The following is a 20,554-nucleotide window of genomic DNA, read 5'->3' as shown; positions in this document are numbered from 1 at the left end:
AATGGTAATAAAAATCACGATTCTGATTAAATTCTGTTGGTTGCGAAAATCATGAATATTATTATTTTCACAAATTTAGTATTGAGTCTAGTATAGGTGAAGTTGTATTTAGTTGTAGGAAGGTAAAAATTCTATGAGGACGACGACATTTTATGTGAATATATGTTCTCCTGGGTGAAAGCCAGATATCCTAACCGCTAGACGACAACGGATTGTTGAAAACTGAGACTATATTGTTTATAATCAACTGAGACTAATCCTATTTCATGCACAACTACTCCATTTCAGCTAGGAAAACACAGTCATTAATCTCCTACACTTAATCCATTTTCGCATCATTTTACAACTTGATATATAAGTCTATATTTATAAGTAAAAAAACATTGTAAAAGAAAAGAAAATCTATGATTATTGAAAAAATAATGGCAAAGAATCATACTCATATATGCATTTCATTCCTATCATGTATCAAGTAGTATTTATGACTCCTATAACTACTTTCTTGAATGCTTGGATTTCTCCTTCTCCAATTTAGTATTTTTAGGTAGTCCTATTGACAAACTCATAGTTTAGGATGTTTAGATGGGTGATTAACACAAGTTGTTGAGTAATTTGAGGTGTAATATTTAGGTTTCATCCACTTATTTGCTATTTATAGAGCTAACAAGTTTGTCGAAGCCTTGATGCAAAAACAGGTATAAAACAAGCTTAAACAGAGTTGAACGGGGACAATACAGAGCCCGCCCGGGCGTTCTGGCTGGAATTGCTCATCAAGATACAGAGAGTTTGCCCGGTCGGGCGTTTTCCATCCGAAGAAACGTCCGCCCGGGCATTTTGAAGTGAATTGAGGGTTCCAGACAAAACGCTCGGTCGGACAAATTTGTCAGCTTCCTTATTTTGCTCATTTTTCACCCCAAATATAAAAGGGACTTCACATTTTTCGAACCCTAACTCCCACACTAACAAATTAAGAGCTGAAACAAGATAATGAAGAGGATTTGAAGGCCAATGAGCTTCTCTTTGAGATTGAAGGAGAAGACTCCGCACCATCAATCCCACCTATAGGAAGTTCTAGTTTATCTTTCTATTATGTTTTTTTTTCATTTCCTTTGTATTTCCTTTTGTTTTGTCTTTGACCATGAGTAGCTAGATTTCCATTAGGGATTTGGTGAAGTTTGAATGGATTGTATGGATTGAATCTATGGTTGAATACTTATCTATCTCATTTTGTTGGTTTTGTTTATTCTTGAGCTTTTAATATCTAATTGCTTAGCTACCAATTAGATACATCCTTTTTGCCTAATTGTTGTCATTGAGAAATGCATGATTATGATAGATGTGTAATCAACAACTCCGTGCATTACATGTGATCGAGAGATGTATGAGCTAGAGAGAGGGCTTGGGTTCGTTGTTTTAGGGAGTCAATCTCGAATTGTATGGAGAAGACTCCTACTCTAGAGATTGATCCATGTGTTAGATGCACCCGAGAGGGAGTCTAACCAACCTTCCCGACTTTCCTAACCACACTTGAGGCCCAATAGATAAGCATGACCCTTAGATGACATCCTTTATCCATTCTAACGGATCCATTTCCCTATCCTTTCCCAATTTGCGTAAAAACCATATTTTACTTACTTTTCTTAGTTAATTGTCTTTACTTGATCGTTTACTCTTTGCTCTTAGTTTAAGAAAACCAAAAAGCCCCTTTTATTAGTCTAGATAGTGTTCAAAATTGCATCATAGTACTCAAACCAGCTTTTAGTCTTCGTGGATCGATAATTTAACTTGCCACGTGCTACATACCCCATACACTTGTGGGTGGCATTTTGATTGCAAAAATAGCATGAGTCACCTATTTTCTGATTTTTGTTTATGACTCATTAATTGATGTCTCTCTGATTTTTGTTTATGACTCATTAATTGATGTCTCTCTTCACTCAGTACTGTCAAAATGTGTGAGAAAAGAGGGGCTCAAACTTAGCTGGCAATGTCAATAAAATAAATGAGGCATGCAGCATAAACAGACATAAATACTCATATTTTAGTTTACTTATTACTGTTATCATACCAAGACAAGAAGAAATTCAAAAAAAGAATTATTTTGTAAATAAAAAGCATGTCTTCTTTCTGCTTCATCTTCATCTTCATCAGTCTTCCTCTTTTCAATTTCATTTTATGTGTAGGTTTGTTAGCCATTGGACCACTCTACCTCTATACCATGCTGGTATTATCTAGGGTTACTATTTGCTACACCACCACTACTACTACTATCTATTCTTTTTTTTTAAATAGGAACAGTCCAACAATTATTCAAGATAAAAAGATCTTCTCCCCTCCTAAATAGACACAAAACAAATCAGTTTAAAACACACATTGTAGAATCAAAACTGTATCATATTTGAACATATATATATTTCTAATATTTCATGCTTGAAAGTTGAATCTCTTGTTAAGCATATTTTTAAAAAATTTAATAAGAAGTGGTGACAAATCAGTCTAGGCATAAGGCTATCTGTGCAAAAGACTGCAGCTATAAAAACATAGTAGTAGCATTTTAATTAAAACTATAGCTAAAGTATTTTGTCATGTAGTACTAATTTACATCATCTTATTCTTTTGATTTTACAACAGTTGCTATACAAGTGTCTTTGACCATTCATCTCTGGTCCCCTTCTCTTATATCTACAACCTGTCATGTTTGAAACCAGCCAAATTTCTTCTCTTTTTTTTTTCTTTTTTATATTTTATTTATTTTCATCCTGTTTAAAAACAATTATCTATATTCTATTGAGTACTAGCTATCCCTTTATGCATTATTTTCAAATATTCTCCATTTTTATAGAATAGTACTATAGTTTTGTAAAACACTTTTTGAAGCGTAAAACATTTTTATAGAATATAGTTTTTGTAAAACATCTTGGTGGATAAATACAACTTGAGGTATAGTATATCTCTAGTAGGAAAGACTCAAGCCAACAACATGCATCATTGCATCTTGATTTCAACTTTAATTAACCATGAAACTAGAAAAATAATCACTAGTAAAATTGACCACTCCATGAAAAAAATACACATGGATGTAGTATATATACTTACTTATGTTTGATATGTTTCAAAAATGAATTGATTTGAGTTTATCCTTCTCTGCTCTTTAACAAACCTGAAGTGTCATAGAGTAGACCAAAACCCTACCTTTGCATTCTATTTTTATTTATTCTGATGATTACCCAACAGAAGCCCCCTCTCTCAATACATATATATAGGTACTATAAAGGTAGTTAGCTATAAATATTTCCTTTTCATTATGACTCCATCTTTAATAGCTTCCCACATGACTAGGCCTTAAATTTACTGTTGAAGAAATGTGAGATTTCTCCTCCTATAAATACCCTTACCTCTCTCAACATTAAACACAAATTCTCCATTCTTCTTCTCTCATCCTCTTATTAATAGCCCATTTCTTCTTGATTTGAACTTGGAGATCTAAGAGAGGAACAAGTGAAGCTGCCAGCATGATCTATGTTGGGATGGTTTGATAATTTTTTCTAGCAAGAAGAAATTGTTCTTGTCCCAAACTAGGTCATGCTCTGACAGCATCACTCCTTCCTCTCCAGAGACATACATACATATATATACAGACAGAGATTCTTCTTATTTTGTGTCTGTACCTCAACAAACATAACTACTATATATTATTTTTTTCACTTCTTTTAGGAATATTATTGTTGGATCTCTAGCTGTCTCATGGTGTCATGCTAGATTCTTGTTTTTTTTTTCTTCTTTTCATCATCAATTATTAATTTGGAGGATATGTCGACCCAATTTAATATGTCAATCATGATAATTATTGCATTCCCCTTATTCAGTTGGGAAGGCTTTGACTTCCCGAAAGAGTATCACAAATAACAATTATTTTTATTTACTTTGTAACAGATCGATTCTTTTTAAAACTGTACAAATCCAATAAAAATCAGTGGAATACTTTTTAAATTACTCTATGCCCTAATTTCTGGCACCTTCATTGTTGCCGGTATTGACATGTAGAATGGGACTCTATCTTTATTCTCGTCCGATTAATAAGTTCTTTAAAAGATCTATCGAACTATGGAGTGAATGAGTTGATGAATATTCGATTTATTCTTCAACGGGAAAAAAATTCACATCGATTTTTCCATTTTCATATTAAAAAACAGATTGGGGTCAACATTAGTCATTATTAATCATTTGATATAGTATTCAATAGGTGCGTTTATCCTTCATCCTTTCTAAAGTTTCCGTGGAAAAATTCCTCTACCGGCGCAGTCAACTCCATTTGTTAGAACAGCTTCCATTGAGTCTCTGCACCTATCCCTTGTTTTTCGTTTTTTGAACCTTTGTTTTGTTTGAGAAAAAAGGATTTGGCTCAGGATTGCCCATTTTTATTAATTCCGGGGTTTCTCTGAATTTGAAAGTTATCACTTAGTAAGTTTCCATACCAAGGCTCAATCTAATTAAGTCCGTAGCGTCTACCGATTTCGCCATATCCATAATTTAAATACGTTTAGCCATTTAGGACAAATAATACCACTGCAACATTTTGATGACATTTCTTGCAAAAATCTTGACATAGGAAAAAGAATAAATCAACCTCTAAAAACTTCCAAATCAAATTCAAGTGAACTACTATGAGAATTTGCAAACATACTACTATACTCCATGATTAAAGACGAATTCTCGACGACAGACAAGTTAGAACTAATGATTATAATGCTGAAAAGATGACCTAAAACGATCTAAATGACATCCGTATAAATTTGAATTTTCTAAGATAAACTAAAAAATACCTCCATACTTACCTTAAACATGATGGTTCTGCATTCTGCAATAAGACGCGGTGGCTTGCATCGCACCGGGATAGGGCAACACACTAATTAGCTTCATCGGAAATGGCGGGTTGCTTGCATTGTCATATATATATATGTCCCTCATCAATGTATCTATCTACTCATTGAGAGAGAGGGGAATATCATATATGAGAACGCAAGCAACTCGCCATTTTTAGGAAGCTTTGGATACTAAGAGACTGCCGTCGTAAAAAAGTATACAAGAAAGACTTTATTTATATAGCTGCATATTTGGAGAGAGAGAAAGTGAGAGTAAGAGAGGTACATAAAAATCAATGTAGGTGTGAAACAAGAAATTGGATGAAGCCATGAAGGTTCGTTCACACTAATTAGAGTAAAGAAAGTCAAGAGTGTGTTTTCGCAGCCACCGAAGTTTACTCTTTCCTACATCAACTCATTATCCCCAAGAATATATATACTACTCAATACTCATCTCTTTCATTTCACACTTGACTTGAAACTATGGCTTAATGTCCAATTTTATTTTTGTTGACATGTACTTATCTAACAATTTCATAGATTTTTATGGCAGAATTTGAATAAAATTATAGGGGTACAACTGTGAAAGGCTGGCTTTAGAGATGAATTCTACTTGAATTATTTAAATTCATAGGTTTTCATGGCAAAATTTTACTAAAATTATAGGAGTACTACTTTGAGATGTTGACTTTAGAGATGAATTCTACTTGTGGTTGTGTGTCTAAGTCTTAATTGTATTGAGAAATTCAAGAATATTTATCACTCATTTTGATCCATTTAAATACTCCCTCCGTCCCGGGCTACTCGCTCATTTCCTTTTCGGCTCGGAGATTAAGGAATGAGTGTATAGGAAAGTCAAAAATGACGGCTGTAGGTGAATTTTTTTACTAAAAATGGAAAGAGTGCAAGTAACTTGGGACGCCCAAAAAGGAAATAAGTGCGAGTAGTGCGGGACGGAGGGAGTAGTACTATATGTATGTATCGAGAGAGAATTTCGTTGACATATTTAAAGTTGGGATGCCAGCAAAATGAAAATTGTCTCAACTCTCATATAACATTAGACGAGGCAAAAGATTAATCCCAAATACAACCAAAATGCTTAGACAATACTGTTGAATACATATATTTATAATCTAAATACACATCCCTAAATCCGGTATTGCAAATTTAAGTTGGCATGAAATTACACCAAAAAAAAGTAAAAATCTATAAACCCAAAAAAACAGTGCCAACCAAACAGAGGATGAATATAGAATAACTAATGGATCATCTCTTGCATTTTTCACAACTATAAACACCACGATCAAAGGCCGATCCGCTAGCTAGCTGCTACTCCTGAATATTTCATCTCGAAATCTAGATCTCCTCTTCTTTTTATTCGCCTTCATGTATTTGACGTATGGAATCTGAGGGGCGAGCTGCTGTCTGCTTCGAGACACTCACATGCCCGTAATATCAAATTTCCTGGGCAGTCACAACATCAGAGGGAGAGTATTTCTCTTAGACATCGTGGGAATTTTGGAGTTTCATTATAAGATCATTACCCGATTATTATGCATTTTGTTGGACTTGCCGAAAAAGCAGCACCATCCAGTCAGCATAACCATTGGCACCACCAATCTGGTCCTCGACAAGACTTGTAAGTAGGAAGAAGCCTTCTCTAGGTTGATCACCCTGCCTCACAAGATGGCATAGCTGAAAATATGACGGATCGCTCTTCCTACATTGATTAAGGATCTCCATGATCTTTCTAGACATGGGGTTGTCTCTTTGGGAGAGGCTAACCTGGATCCACAGATGAAGAGGAAAACAACTTACGACAGGATACAAAGGCAAAACAAGAGTTACTTCAAAGAAAATAATGAAAGACTAGTATGATTTAACATAGAAAAAATTATAACCAGCTACAGAGATATGAAACAATAAACTAACATCCGAATTGATGCATAGTCAATGTAGTCAAAGAAAATTGCATTTTTAAAACGTAAAATAATTGCGAGTGATGGTCAAACTATCGGCTAGAAATACTTCGGGTATTGTCGCACCCAATACAAATATAAAGAAATTTTACATATCTGTAGTTATGGTAAATATAACATACAAGTAAATTTAGTCCTTCGGCGTAAAAATAAAACCAATTTTAAACTAAATTATACTATACGCCTCCAGAGTTTAAAAAGTGTACAGATGGGAAAACTAAACACAAAGACAATGCATAGTGTGTGCATGCTTATATGATACGCACATTATTTATTCCTGTTTAATCGTTTTTATTTAAAAGACAAACTGTAAAGAACATGATTATCTTATTACTTTGCGTATAAAGTAAGTGCAGAATGAAAGTTATGAGAAGTTATATAAAATGGTCAATGAAGTTCACCTTTGAGAAGTCCGTGGCAAAATCTTCCCCGACCAAATTCTTAGTTATGTCAGGTGAAAGTGCTTTGCCAAACCATATGACAAACCGGAAACCATCATCAAAGATATAGAGACCTCTGGTGTCTAAGCTCTCTACGGTTAGTGGAAGCCTCTTTTTGGTGTCAAATTCTTCATTCTGAGGAGACATAGGGAATAGGTAAGATGCACACCAAATCACACTCCAACAAAAGAAACAAGAATGCAATAAACTTACTTTTACAAGACACTCATCCACACGAACCAGGTTGGGATACAGAAGTTTCAGCAAACTTTTAACAGGTAAAGCCATCATGGTGTATGCAGCTGCACTGCGCTCATCAAGCTGCACATCGGAATACCCACCACGGAGGGGTAGTGATTTACACAATGCTAGTCCATACAACGGTAAGAATTTTAGTGACTCGGGGTAGATCATCCTTCCTGACAAGCGATGTTGAACAGCATAAAGATTTCGGTATTCCCTTAGAGCTTTGACAATACGATGTTGAACACTATTCCGAGCTTCTTCCAGCTTGGATGACAAAGTCTTTTCAATTGCTGCAGATTAATCATGTTAAATTGGGACCAATGCTGCATGGGCATTATAAAAGAACATAATTATACACTTATATCTTCTCTATTTTGTTTCCTTCCGATTGAGGGGAAAGAGGTTGAGAGTGGGGCAGGCTCGCGAATTTATCGATATTAGATTCGTAAAAAGAACAAAATTTTTGTTGTCAATTTTATATGATAAAAAAATCATCCTTACCTAGCCTGGAGAACAGAGAAATAATTGCTCCAGTGTCAGCTAGGCGGTACATCTCTCCCAGATCTGTAACAACTGGAGCAGCTGCAGTGTGTACTCTGATACGCCGTTCGCCAGAAGATGATGTGTATCTTATAAATGGTTAAGGCTTTTAGTTTTCTAACATCTCCAGTTGAAGGTCATGAGGATGGCCCTAAAGATTCCTATAACCTAGATGGCTTATTAATGACAATGAAAAGACAAAAGACGTGATAATAGAATGTCAGTAGTTCTCCCAAAAGAAGAGGAATTTTCCTTTCATGTTATTAGAACAAAGAATCTGAAAGTTATATGTACTAACTTGCAAGATATGATCAAATAGATAGTTACACAAAAAATGGTTAGATAAGGATACAATAGTGCAACTTGAAAGTACACAGTCTGAGTAGTCAACAGCGTCTCTTCAAGAGACAACTGTGCTGCATAAGCCTTATCACAGTCAACAGCAGGGAGTGCGAGTAAGTCTGTGGATCTTAGCATAAAATTTCCATGATAAGATGTAAACCGTACTCCTACAGACAGAGAACAAAAAAAACACAAGCTTCCAACATCAGAAGCGTATCCAACAATACTTAAATTATCTGCAGGTGAGTGTGAATGTGTGTGTGTGTGTGTGAGAGAGAGAGAGAGAGAGAGAGAGAGAGAGAGAGAGAGATTGACATAGACTTCCTAACAACTAAATTTCATCATCCTGTGACTTAAAAGTATCTACCTTTTCCACATCTTATCCTCATGACCGCTTCCCATGCAGTTTCTCTGGTAAGATCTCTGGTTAGCTCATGTTTCAACTTTTCTTTATGGATACTAGCCAGGAAATTTGGATAATAATACACCTGACCGCCAGTATACTTTGCCAGTGTTCCTAGGAAGCATCAACGATGGCAGAATTAAAGTGAAATCTAATTATCATTTAACAAGTCAAGGCCTCGGTTATGCCAAGGCCTACAAGTCAAAAACCATTGACGGTTCCAATTAAAACAAGAGGTTGAAGGACAATATAACATACCCAAAGTTGCTATATCCGTGTACTTATCACTGAATGCATATACATTTACAGCTATCTGATACTTAGTAAAATCAGCAGCCATCTGTTTATAAAATGGATCTTCAGGTAATCGTAAAGTATGCTCTTTATCAGTCCCATAAACTCGAATATCATCCCCACGCAGCTTCAGGAGGCCAGCACCAAGAGATGGTAGACTATTCTGGAAGATTAACAATTTACCGCCAAGTTGGCTCTGACAATTGAAGGGAAAGCTTGTTAGTCTAAGCTAAAGGAGAACAGTTTCCGTAAGTACAACCCTTAACAGAAAACTGAAGATTAGTAACATGAATGGCAAATAAGAGAAGGCATTAGCCTTAATATCATTTCAAAATCAAGTTCATACTCATAGTTACTAATCAATGTTTAAATGGTGCAAGTTACAGAGGGAGACACACCATAACCAAGAATGCAGCTCTGAGAGCTGGACCAAATGCAGCTTCAACATTCATGTTCTCCTGGAACATGGAGGGCAAGCTATCAAGGAATGCCTCCACCACACTCCTAGATTCTGACAAGTTGACTAGAAGATCATCTGGTAATGGAACAAATATATCATCCAAATCCGAGACAACCATCATCTGAGGCTGTGCCAATGATGACTGATGCAAGAGAAAGCCACAAACATTATTTTAAGCAAGATAAAACTTCAAAAATAACTTTTATGTGTAAAAATTTACCTTCATGTTATAGAAATGTATGGTGCTATCATAAGTTATAAAGCCAATCTGTGTTCGTGTTGAACCAGGTAAGCTGTCCAGGCAAGACTTAATAGTCTGTGACATAACCTGAAATTTATTATTAGCATTAATTTAGTTAATAGAAGAAACAAATAATTGGGATATAGTAGTAGTCAATGCTTTATTGTTCCAGGAAGAAAGTAAATATTTCTTCAACCAGTTTGCACGAGAAAACATAAGATGACAGGATGACTCAGAAATTACATGATATGGAAATAATATATGTATTAAAATCGAATAAGTACTCTAAAAAGGAAAATGGAATAAGCTTCCAAATAAATTGTGTCATATCACCCATTAAACTGTTTAGCTCAAAGCACCCATTAAAGAACCACCCTATTAACTAAACAATAGGATAAATGAACCCCTACAATATTATTACGAGAGAATTCAGACATTAGTATTGGAACAGTAGATTCAATAGATAACTCGCACATGCAGAGCAGCTGAATCTCAAACCAGAAATTTTACGTTGAGAATACAGTCAGATCCAAGTCTATTTTCACTCCTACCAAATGCATTAATTATGGATAAAAGAAAAACATGGCATAGAATCTGTCTTGAGTTCCAATGCAGGATTACAGGAAATTGATATTAGCTCTTACATAAAAGTAACATATTAGTATGCCTGTTAACTATACAGTGAGTTGTACTTCAATTACAAACAACATTTTAGTGGATTAAAAATCAGTATAGAAAACTTACCTCAAGCATTCCGCTTTTAACAGCAGATATTGATACATCGATGAGGAAAAAATAGAGTGGTGGCATTGGAGGGCGGACCATGTACTCAGCTGGAGCAATAAACTCAACACTACCCTTTATAAGTTCAGGCCTTTGATCCAAATCAACTCTTCTTCCACTAGCATCCACGTGGGCAAAATAATCACTTGGAACTGCATAAGAATCTACTGGTAAACAGTGCAGAACCTTTTGAAATGATAAAAATAAAAGGACCCAAATAAATTCCCCTGAGTTGCTTCTAAATTTTTCAGACTTTTTAGTAATCCTAAATTAACAAGGCAGATATGACATTAAATCAAAAAATTGATTCCTCCAGATTGACTGTTAAATCATGTCATAGTTGTAAACCAACAATGAAGGAATAACCAATGCAAAATGAAAAGAAACCCACTTCAAATAGATTAAGTAAAAACAGAAACTGTTTGAATTTGTTAGTTTAAGTTTACAACCCATCATCGAGGAAAAAATGAACCTTTGAAAAGCATCAATAGAAAGGTTTACTAAATCATTGTCTATTTAGCAAGGTGTTCTTATACAAAAGGGATAGTTTTAAGAACCTAGTAACAGAAAATTAATAGTCAATGAATACAATAGCAAAACACTAGCAACTAGCTATAGCAGAAATCTTCTCAATTTTCGTGATTAAAAGAAAACATCAAAATTAGATATGGATATACAGGTGAGTGTTATATTGCTAACTCAATACTTAATTGCTAACTACAACTAAATAATAGTCATTAGATATTTAAATTAAGGGTATAGATCATTAGCCCCGGAATGTAAATACGATCAACAAAAAACGTCAATAAGGGTATTAAGGTCAATTTACAACAATTAGTTGTAACAAACTTTTGAAAAATATCCCATAACTTTAAAATGCATATAACTTTCTCGATTTAAATTATTTTTTCGCACAACATATATCAAATTAAAGATAATTTCATAAGGATTCTAACGAGATCTCGCTTGCATATGTTCCGATGTCAAATTTTGAAATTTTTTTCGAAAACTTTCAATTTTTTCGAGCAACAAATGTCAACATGATATATAAAATATGTCAATATAATACATGTAGAATATAATACATGAGAATGTCAATATAAGCAATGTGTTAACATTCTCAAAGCATTGTGTTGACATTCTCAAAGCATTATGTTGATATTTTCGAAACACTATATTGACATTTTCATCCAAAACCCTAATTTGGTAGTTTTTTTTTATCTTTTTCGATTTAATTAATAAAAATTAAAATATCACGTGGCAAATTGTAGACCACAAGTTTTCTAAAATCCTATGGTCTTAAATTAGTTGTAGTTAGCAATTAAATGATGAGTTAGCAATTGATCACTCCCCTGGATATACATATATAATTATACATACAATTTAAGACTTAAGTAAAGTTTGGGGACAATTTACCATCATTTAGCAATGAGCATATATTGCATCTCCACTTTCTTCCATTGTCAGTGAACGCGACATATGGGTTCACATAAGTACGGCACCTTCTACATCTAATGATTCCTGTTGTGGCAAAATTAACAATTGGAACTTCCTCCTGGAAGTAAATTAAAGTTACAATTAAAACAAATAGATCATCTACATATGTGTGAAATCAACTTCTTAATAAAGACTAACCCCGGGAGGAGTTTCTGCTAGAGGGCAAACAACAGCCCCAATAGACAAATGCCATCGTGATGCCAATGATTGAGAATTTGGTATGCCACTTGTTGTTAGTCGCAAGAATCTAGAATCACAATTCATTGGGTACATATCAGCATAAGACTTAGGTTCCACATCACCGTCTAATGGCCTTGGTAAGGCTGTGATATCAAGTCCTGCATCATAAGATCCTGGTACTGATCCAAGAGAGAGCGAACTAAAATCTTCAGCCAAACCCTGGTGAGCAGGTGCAATGCCATGTTGCTGGAACTGGTTCCCTGAATAGAGGCCAGAAGAAGTTGAAACAGGTGGAACAGGAGCATAACCTCTTTGTTGAGCTAGAAGAGATGTTGGAGGTGCTTGTGGAGCATAGCCTCGTTGTAAAGGAAAGGATGACTGCATAGGTGGACCATAACCTCCTTGTTGCATTTGAAAGGAGGCAGGCGGCATAGGTGGAGCTTGGGAAACAGAATTTGGTTGCATGTTGGCATACCCTGGATAGGTACCCCTGCCAGCTGGATAAGATGTCCCAGTTGGTGGAGAAGAAGGCTGGGAACTTGGCCTGGGAATGGGAGTAGAGAAGCGTTGATCTGCAGGAGGTGGGATATTTGGGTTAGGTTGTCCAGTTTTTATGCTTTGAGGTGGAGATCCCATGGATACCAAAGGTGGCTGGGGATGTGAAAAAGGAGAAGCAGGACCTGGAGGAGGTCTGGTTGGTGGAGCTATAACAGGCTGACCTGTAAGAGAGATGTGAGGAGGTGGTACTTGACCAGCTGACGACATGGGGGGGTTTGGGAATCTCTGAAATCCTGAGGTAGGTGGGCCATAAGATGGTGGAGGAGGTGGGCGGACCACTTCACCAGGTCTAATTGATGGAGGAGGTCTAAAGGCAGGGATCTCCGTTCCAACCAAAGGTCCCCCAGCAAAGGGAGGTGCTTGAAAGTTCGAGGCTGCAGGAGGCCCAGGCCTAAAGACGGGTGCTTCTGATCCAACAGCAGGACCAGACGATGAGAAAGGTGTTGAAGATTGCTGAGAAGCAAAGGGTGTTGCAGCTGGTCTTAATGGATAGTTTGGACGATTAGGATTTTCGGGCCCCATAAAGATTGAGATTGAACACTAAGGAAATGGCTGAATTTCTGCAAGCAAGGAGGCACAAGTCACAAAATCCGTAAGAAACAGAATATAATATACGTGTACATATCCATATATATTAAATGATGAGAGAAAGCTGGAGTAGCAGATTCAGTTTTTTTTTATGATTCCCTTGAAAATAAAGTCACATAAGTCAAAGACCTATAAAGTTGGATAAGAGCAAAATGATTTGTTACTTAAGTTAAAAGGGAATTGCGAGGGGTCCTATATGGGCAAGAGGTCATACTGCAGCATGATACTCCAATCTTTAACAATGTCAGAAAACATGCAAGGTTTACAATTCTATACATTGAGACCGGCAAAGCAACCTTATGACCTAAGGCCATTCTAAACCACCTAAATGGATTTCTTAGAATATTCGAATCAAGACCTATTTCCTGAACATAAAAAACAAAAGTAAGTGCATATTTACTTTTATCTAATAAGATGCAGAAATTCAACATAGTCCAAAGAAACTAAGATATTTAAGACAGGAATCCATTGTATTGATCAATTTTCGAGAGATAGATCTCTGTTTTTCAGTAATTGTATGTAGACTAGCTAGCTGTATGGGCCACTCTCACCAAACTCATAACTAGACCTAAATAAGTAAGACTTTCTTGCCCGTCCGGCATGCCCATTCTGCAACTCGGAAGGTGAGGAACGAATGTGCTCTCTTTTCCACAAAATTACAGGCAAAGAAGACTAAGTAATGTTGCAGTTATGGCATGTTTTAGCTTAAAACAATCATCAAAACATGCCAAATGTAGATTTATGATGCTATCAAGCACAAATGGATTGTGTGGCGATGCAAGTGAATTCAATGGAACACTATTCGAAACAAAGGATCTCGTGAGCTAAAAGAAGTGCATCAACAAGAACAATGTACATCTGTATTTTCCTAGGACAACCTCTCACTAGTAACCTAACAACTAAAACACAATTATACACGACCCAATTTTGTCAAAGCTGCCTCTTTTTCTCTCTGCAAATCTAAATTCGCCAAACCCTCCGTAACCTAAACTAAATCAGTTCACAGACAGACAGCAGATGATAACTGAAATTCTGAAATCCGAAATTCAGTGTTGACTGCGCGAACTCGCACATGCACTCGATCTCAGTTTGCAAAATATGACATAACCAATCAAGATCCGCCTATCGAAAAGGTAGAATCACAGTGATTCAGCATAAATCAATCTCGCGAGTGAACACATAAAACCCAAGCTTGAATCAAAGGAAAAGGAAGATTCGCTACTCCAATAATCCAACAACACAATTTTAATAAGGAAATCCTGATTCCGAATACCTGATCGGAGATCTCGCCGGCGGAGAGCGCGGTGGAGGAATCGAGAGCCGACGATCAGGAGAGGGAGAGGAGAGATGAAAACACAGCGAAAGGCGAGTCCGATAACTTTCGTTCTATTAATTAAGTGAAAAAAAAGCAGTCCAAAAAAATAAGAGTATAATTCCAGTATTATAAAAAAATTCGTGTGCAATTGTATTGTTTATGAGATTGATTCCATTCTTATTTCGAATTGTATTCCTTTCTCATTTCAAATTGGAGAGATGATAATAAAGTTTCACCGATTCTATTGCTATATAATAATTTTAAAATTCGTTTATAAATTACTGAATTATTGATTTATTTTAATTTTAAAATTCGTTTATAATGCGACAATAGTTTGGTGATTATTTATTCTATGGTAAGAAATTCCGCTTGTGACAATTTATAAGATAGGAGCAAAATAAGAACTAAATGTGTATTACGTCATTCTGTATTCATATCAGATTCATAAGGTGCGAAATGTGTAACAAATAAAAGAGTGGAATAAAACTTGTATAATAGTTAGATAATTCATTAATGACATTTTTTATTATAAGCAAAACAAGAAATAAATGAGTGGTTGCTAAAAAAATTTAATCAAATCAGACTTGCATGACATTTTGATTTTTTGAATTCCTTAGATTGGAGGTTTTAAAAAAATATTAGGAAAGGAAAATAGAGTACACTTTTATTTATTCAAAATATTACTACCTGGTATTTGGCCAATATAAACTGATTAAACTGTTTATTGTTATTGAATAGTAAAAACCGATAGTATTAAATTTAAGAAACTGGTATTTATTCCAAATCACTTTGATATTGAAATTCAAAACAATATGAAATAAAATAAAGAAAATTGAAAACGCAAGAAATGCAACACAAACCCCCCCATTGCCACAGACTCAAATTAATTGTATCAGCAAATTTCCTGAGAATTCAACCATCACAAACTAATCACATCAATGAACCCAAAAACAAAAACAATATGAATCCCTTTAAACACATTCTTCTTATCCAAATTCCTAGAGTTCAACTCATTGAAAATCTGGCTAAGCACAAAAGTGGAGTATTGTAGATAGGAGTGTTCTTCACCGGCTCGTTCACCTCGGAAATCTGCCTCCCTTTGAACTCCAAGATCACGAGAATGGCTGTGGTAGGGCGGCTGAAGCAACAAGTTCCTCACAACATTGGTTTCAAGGAGACAAGGACAGTGTGAGGAGGAGGGCTTCTCAGCTTGGCCTTACTTGAAACAACGTGTTTCGCCATGGACAGCGACACGTATATGACAATGCAAGCAGCCCTCGATTTCCTTTGAGATTCTGGGATATGGCCAGCAGCAAATCAAGATTTATCAGAAGCTGTATGGAGAAGGAAAGAAGCAAGCTACTCAATAGTAGTATAAGGAGATAATATTAGAGAACTAAGTTAATTTTCAAGAATAAATAAACAAATTGCACCGGTAATTTGAGCAAGACATATATAGCCGAAGAACTTTTTCACATAACCACTTTTGAATGTGCACATTTTTGTGGGACAAAGCGAGTAATAAGCATTCCTATAAGCTTGTAGTATGAATTTATATCTACTTCCATATGACCTTTTGTGATGTGAATCATAACTAATAAGATGTGTGAAAATGAAGGGTTTTGATATTTCCACATAACCAATAAACAACCATTCAAAGTGTATAAGAACATGATTTTTTTTTAAATAGTCTGTCCAAAACTACAACTCATGGTTTCCATGAACTTACAAATTTCTTATTTCTTGATGATCCAATGTATATAATCCAAATTTTTAATGAGGAGAAAGTAGTTTACAAATCAACACATGACAACAAATGGTAGGGCTCAAGAGTACTACCTGAAAATCTCCTCTTCAGCAGAATCTCATCTCCATTTTGTTGAAGAAAGGATGAAATCCTCACACTAAATTCTTTCCCAAATAGTAGTACTATAAATATAAAAATCAATAGCTCAATCTAACCACTCAGTTTACCATACATTTATCTATATAAAAATAGTCAATGTAACTTTGTTTGAGTAACGGTACATGAGTGATGGATATTAAATTCGCAATATTGTATTGGAATTCAAATACTACAACGAGATGATACAAATTGGATGTTTAAAAGATGATTAAGGTTGGGATACAATTAAATAAAAAACATCCATTCATGCATTAAAAATTGAAAATAAAATTATCACTACTACTTGTAAGAGTTACCAAAACTTATTTTTTTATGCTACTCCTTAGAGCATCCACAATGGCGGATGTCCCGGCGGACGTCGGACCGGAGTGCCGGACGTCCTCGCGAGACGTCCGCCATTAGGCAACATGCATACGGATACGGACGTCCGCTGCGGACACCGGAGTTCCGCGGCTTTCCGAGACGTCCGCCATTGCGTTGACATGGCTGACGTCACGATATTTTTATTGTTTTTTTGGATGTCCGTCGGAATGTCCTTGGGGAAGTCCGTCATTGTGTAGTGGAATGTTCTTATGACCTGGCAATGCAGTGGAATGTTCTTATGACGTGGCATGAGGTGTTTTTGGGAAGTCCATCGGGACCTCCGTCCCATTGTGGATGGCCTATTAGAATATTTTAGTTGTAGCAATTTAAAGGAACACTACTATAAATCTTACTCCATTTTTAACCTCTCTCACTATCCCAAAACAATGGCGGTTATCTCAACAGTAACACCACCCACTTTCAACCTCTCCTCTTCTTCCCGAAACCCTAATTCCCCTTCCCTCTCCTCCCCCAAGCTCGCCTCCTCCAATGCTAATCCATCAATCCCCAACTCCAAATCCCTCAAGCTCCACCGCAATTCCCGATTCGTAACCTCCGCCGCCACTTCCCCATCCGCCGCCTTCCCCGCCGCAAACCCTACCAACACATTCCACGGCCTATGCTACGTCGTCGGCGACAACATCGACACCGACCAAATCATCCCCGCCGAGTATCTCACCCTCGTCCCCTCCAACCCCGACGAGTACGAGAAGCTCGGCTCCTACGCCCTAATCGGCCTCCCCTCCACATACGAAGCCCGATTCGTCGAGCCCGGGGCCACCAAAACCAAGTACTCGATCGTGATCGGCGGCGATAACTTCGGCTGCGGCTCGTCCCGTGAGCACGCTCCCGTGGCGCTGGGGGCGGCTGGCGTGGCGGCGGTGGTGGCGGAGTCGTATGCGAGGATTTTCTTTAGGAATTCGGTTGCTACTGGGGAGATTTATCCGCTGGAATCGGAGGGGAGATTGTGCGACGAGTGTACGACTGGGGATGTGGTGACAATTGAGCTTGGGGAGAGTAAGCTGATCAATCATACTACGGGGAAAGAGTATAAGCTGAAGCCGATTGGGGATGCTGGCCCTGTCATCGAGGCCGGTGGAATCTTTGCTTATGCTAGGAAAGCTGGGATGATCCCTTCCCGCGATGCCTGATTCTTCGGTAATTATACAATATTCCTTCAGTATCAACGCTGTTCTGTTGTTATATTTGGTGAACCTAAATCATGGACTGGATAATGTGTTGGTTTTCGTAGTTGATCCATCTCCATTTTATTGAGCAATTGAATGTGGTCTGTTGTGAAATTTGGCCTAAAGTAGTGAACCTGAATCATAGAATGCATAATGTGTTGGCTTTCGTAGTTGATCTATCACTGTTTTCTCGAGCAATTAAATGTGGTCTTTGTGTGTTTATTGCGTTTGCTACTTATCTTGACATATATATAGTACATAGTAAAAAATAAGAAAATTGAATTTTGAAGAAAATAGTTTTTCTTGACTGGTTAAGAACTTGATTCCCCTATTTAGAACGCTGCGATGTGCATCATGCTCATGAGGAAGAGCATATAAACAAACTCAATCTAAAAAATTTTGCATTATGAAGGGAATAGATGACTTGTGTAACATGTCTACGGGCGAAGTAGGACGCAGTTGGATGTCTGGTAGTCCCCACTTTTAAAGTGGATTAAATAAAACCAACCTCTCTACATGCCCTATATCTTCCTGGGACTGGTTCACCGTGGTAGACCTATATAAGTTTGTTGGTGTCTTGCGTTGTAGTCTTTCTGGTTTTCTTATGCATCCAATATCCAGTTTGTTTGTTCAATGGCTTTATGTGGTTGATTGGTTGTTGTAATACATGTTTGTTTGAACCCCCAAAACAGTATGCAAAATCATGCTACGTGTTTATGGCATTTAATTGCTATGTTCTATAATTTGAAGCTAGCAAACACAATTTAATCTGTAGATTCATCTGTATTCTTCGACCCCATTTTGGGGTTACATCTTTTTCTATTTTGTTGATTAAATTGTAGTAGTACTATTTAAATTCTAAAACAACCATGGCACTTCTTGCTACTGTTGCTCCTTGAAGTTTTTTAATATGGATTTGTTAGAGCTTTTGCAAACAGAGCCGTGTTTTAATCTTTTCTTTGCAAATAGTTTAACTTCATATATGTGTACAGAAAAGTATTCTGGAAAGCGGCCTAATCTGCATATTTTTAATCAAATAAACACAAAGACGCTGAATTGTGCTTTTCTTTGGTACATGGAAATGGTAGCAATGGGCTGAATTTTTTCATTCCTGCTAATTATTTGCTGAAGTATGATTGATAGACGTCTTTTGTGTCTGTGCGTGAAATTTTGGGCAATACTACCATTTTGAAGTGCATCAGCAGTTACTATTGATTTAACATATACAAATAAGAATGTTATACAACAAAACGTATCCACAAACATGATTCTAGACAGGTATGTATTGAAGCTCACACTCGTGAGTGAAGGAGATCAAATGTGTTGGATTCTCAATGCTCTCTTTGTTGTGCATCTCATACAAGCTAGGACTTTTAACTGATTGGTAAATCCGTTATCAGACGCTATGCTTATCATCGTTTTTTTTTTGTTTCGGTGCAGGTATCTTCACATCCTGACACCGTAAGCTACCCAGCATCTCCATCAGTCTTGAGAAGTGACATTGTGATTTCAAAATAGATTCATGTGTGCTTGTAGTGTGATAGAATGATGCTTCTTTATCCTACATTAGTTTTAGTGATTCAAGTTGAAAACTTATTTATTAGCTGTGCTGTGTTAAGACTAGAGATCAAGTTATTGTAAGGCTGCTTGCTGCATTTAAACTGATCTAAATAAATGTGAAAAAATGTTTTGGGATGCAAAATCATCTTTCTTCATCCATTTAAAATACAATCTTGATGATATAATTAAATAGTATGCCATCATCATCCTTGCAATTTCTTCGTAGCAGACTTGTCCATCTCTGTCTAGATCAACTTCGTTAATCATTTCTTCTACTTCTTCATCACCCACTCCTCCCAAATTCATCAATACATCTTTCAACTGTTTGAAACGAGCCATGATAGATGTTTTTAGGATATAGTTCGTATATGAAGATATGTTTGCGTTCACCTCAATAAACGATATAAATCCATCTTTATCGCGGTTGAAAAATGTGAAACCTTGTTTTAGCCTCTTCATCTACATTTTCCTATTTGATCATCAAACTAAACTACATACATCAAATTTCTGAAAATTTTAACCTAAATGGAGTACTACTATAAATGCTGCTTTACCTTCATTTTGGCTCCATAATAATTAAAAACTCTTGGGGTCCGTTCAGTACACAAAATTGAATTGGAATTAGAATTATGCGGAATTGAATTTGAAAGTATAATTCAATTCCAAATCCCTTGTTCGGTAAAAAGATAGTAATCGATAAGAATTTGAATTCAAAAAAATTATGTAGTGTGTGTCTGTGACGGTATGTGTTATTTGTGGGGGCTGCTGTGTGTATCTGCATGGTGTGTGTTGTGTGCGTAGGTGCAGGGG

The 20,554-nt window shown here is 36.4% G+C and overlaps 2 protein-coding genes across 3 annotated transcripts; one reads left to right on the top strand and one right to left on the bottom strand.

Moving 5' to 3' along the window:
- Positions 1-5,887: 5,887 nt before the first annotated feature.
- Positions 5,888-14,905, bottom strand: LOC121755571 (protein transport protein Sec24-like At3g07100). Of its 2 annotated transcripts, XM_042150898.1 has the most exons (14): positions 14,687-14,902; positions 12,226-13,385; positions 12,007-12,145; positions 10,552-10,742; positions 9,787-9,894; positions 9,505-9,708; positions 9,071-9,302; positions 8,777-8,926; positions 8,420-8,576; positions 8,029-8,156; positions 7,495-7,817; positions 7,243-7,416; positions 6,407-6,647; positions 5,888-6,326 (listed from the first exon to the last, which is right to left on the bottom strand). In XM_042150898.1, the coding sequence occupies exons 2-13, from the start codon at positions 13,345-13,347 to the stop codon at positions 6,414-6,416; spliced, it is 3,162 nt and encodes a 1,053-aa protein (XP_042006832.1). In that variant the 5' UTR covers positions 13,348-13,385; positions 14,687-14,902; the 3' UTR covers positions 5,888-6,326; positions 6,407-6,413. The 2 variants fall into 2 exon arrangements, with proteins under 2 accessions (XP_042006832.1, XP_042006824.1); XM_042150890.1 differs by having other exon boundaries at positions 7,243-7,817; positions 14,687-14,905.
- A 2,442-nt stretch (positions 14,906-17,347) lies between these two features.
- On the top strand, positions 17,348-19,886 carry LOC121755561 (3-isopropylmalate dehydratase small subunit 1-like). Its single transcript, XM_042150879.1, has 2 exons — positions 17,348-18,155; positions 19,625-19,886. Exon 1 carries the CDS (start codon positions 17,384-17,386, stop codon positions 18,146-18,148), a length of 765 nt encoding a protein of 254 aa, XP_042006813.1. The 5' UTR covers positions 17,348-17,383; the 3' UTR covers positions 18,149-18,155; positions 19,625-19,886.
- Positions 19,887-20,554: the final 668 nt, after the last annotated feature.

This window comes from Salvia splendens, chromosome 1, assembly GCF_004379255.2.
Source record: "Salvia splendens isolate huo1 chromosome 1, SspV2, whole genome shotgun sequence".
Taxonomy (NCBI): Eukaryota; Viridiplantae; Streptophyta; class Magnoliopsida; order Lamiales; family Lamiaceae; genus Salvia; species Salvia splendens.
Note: the sequence above shows the minus strand (reverse complement) of the source record. Positions and strands in the feature narration are given on the sequence as shown.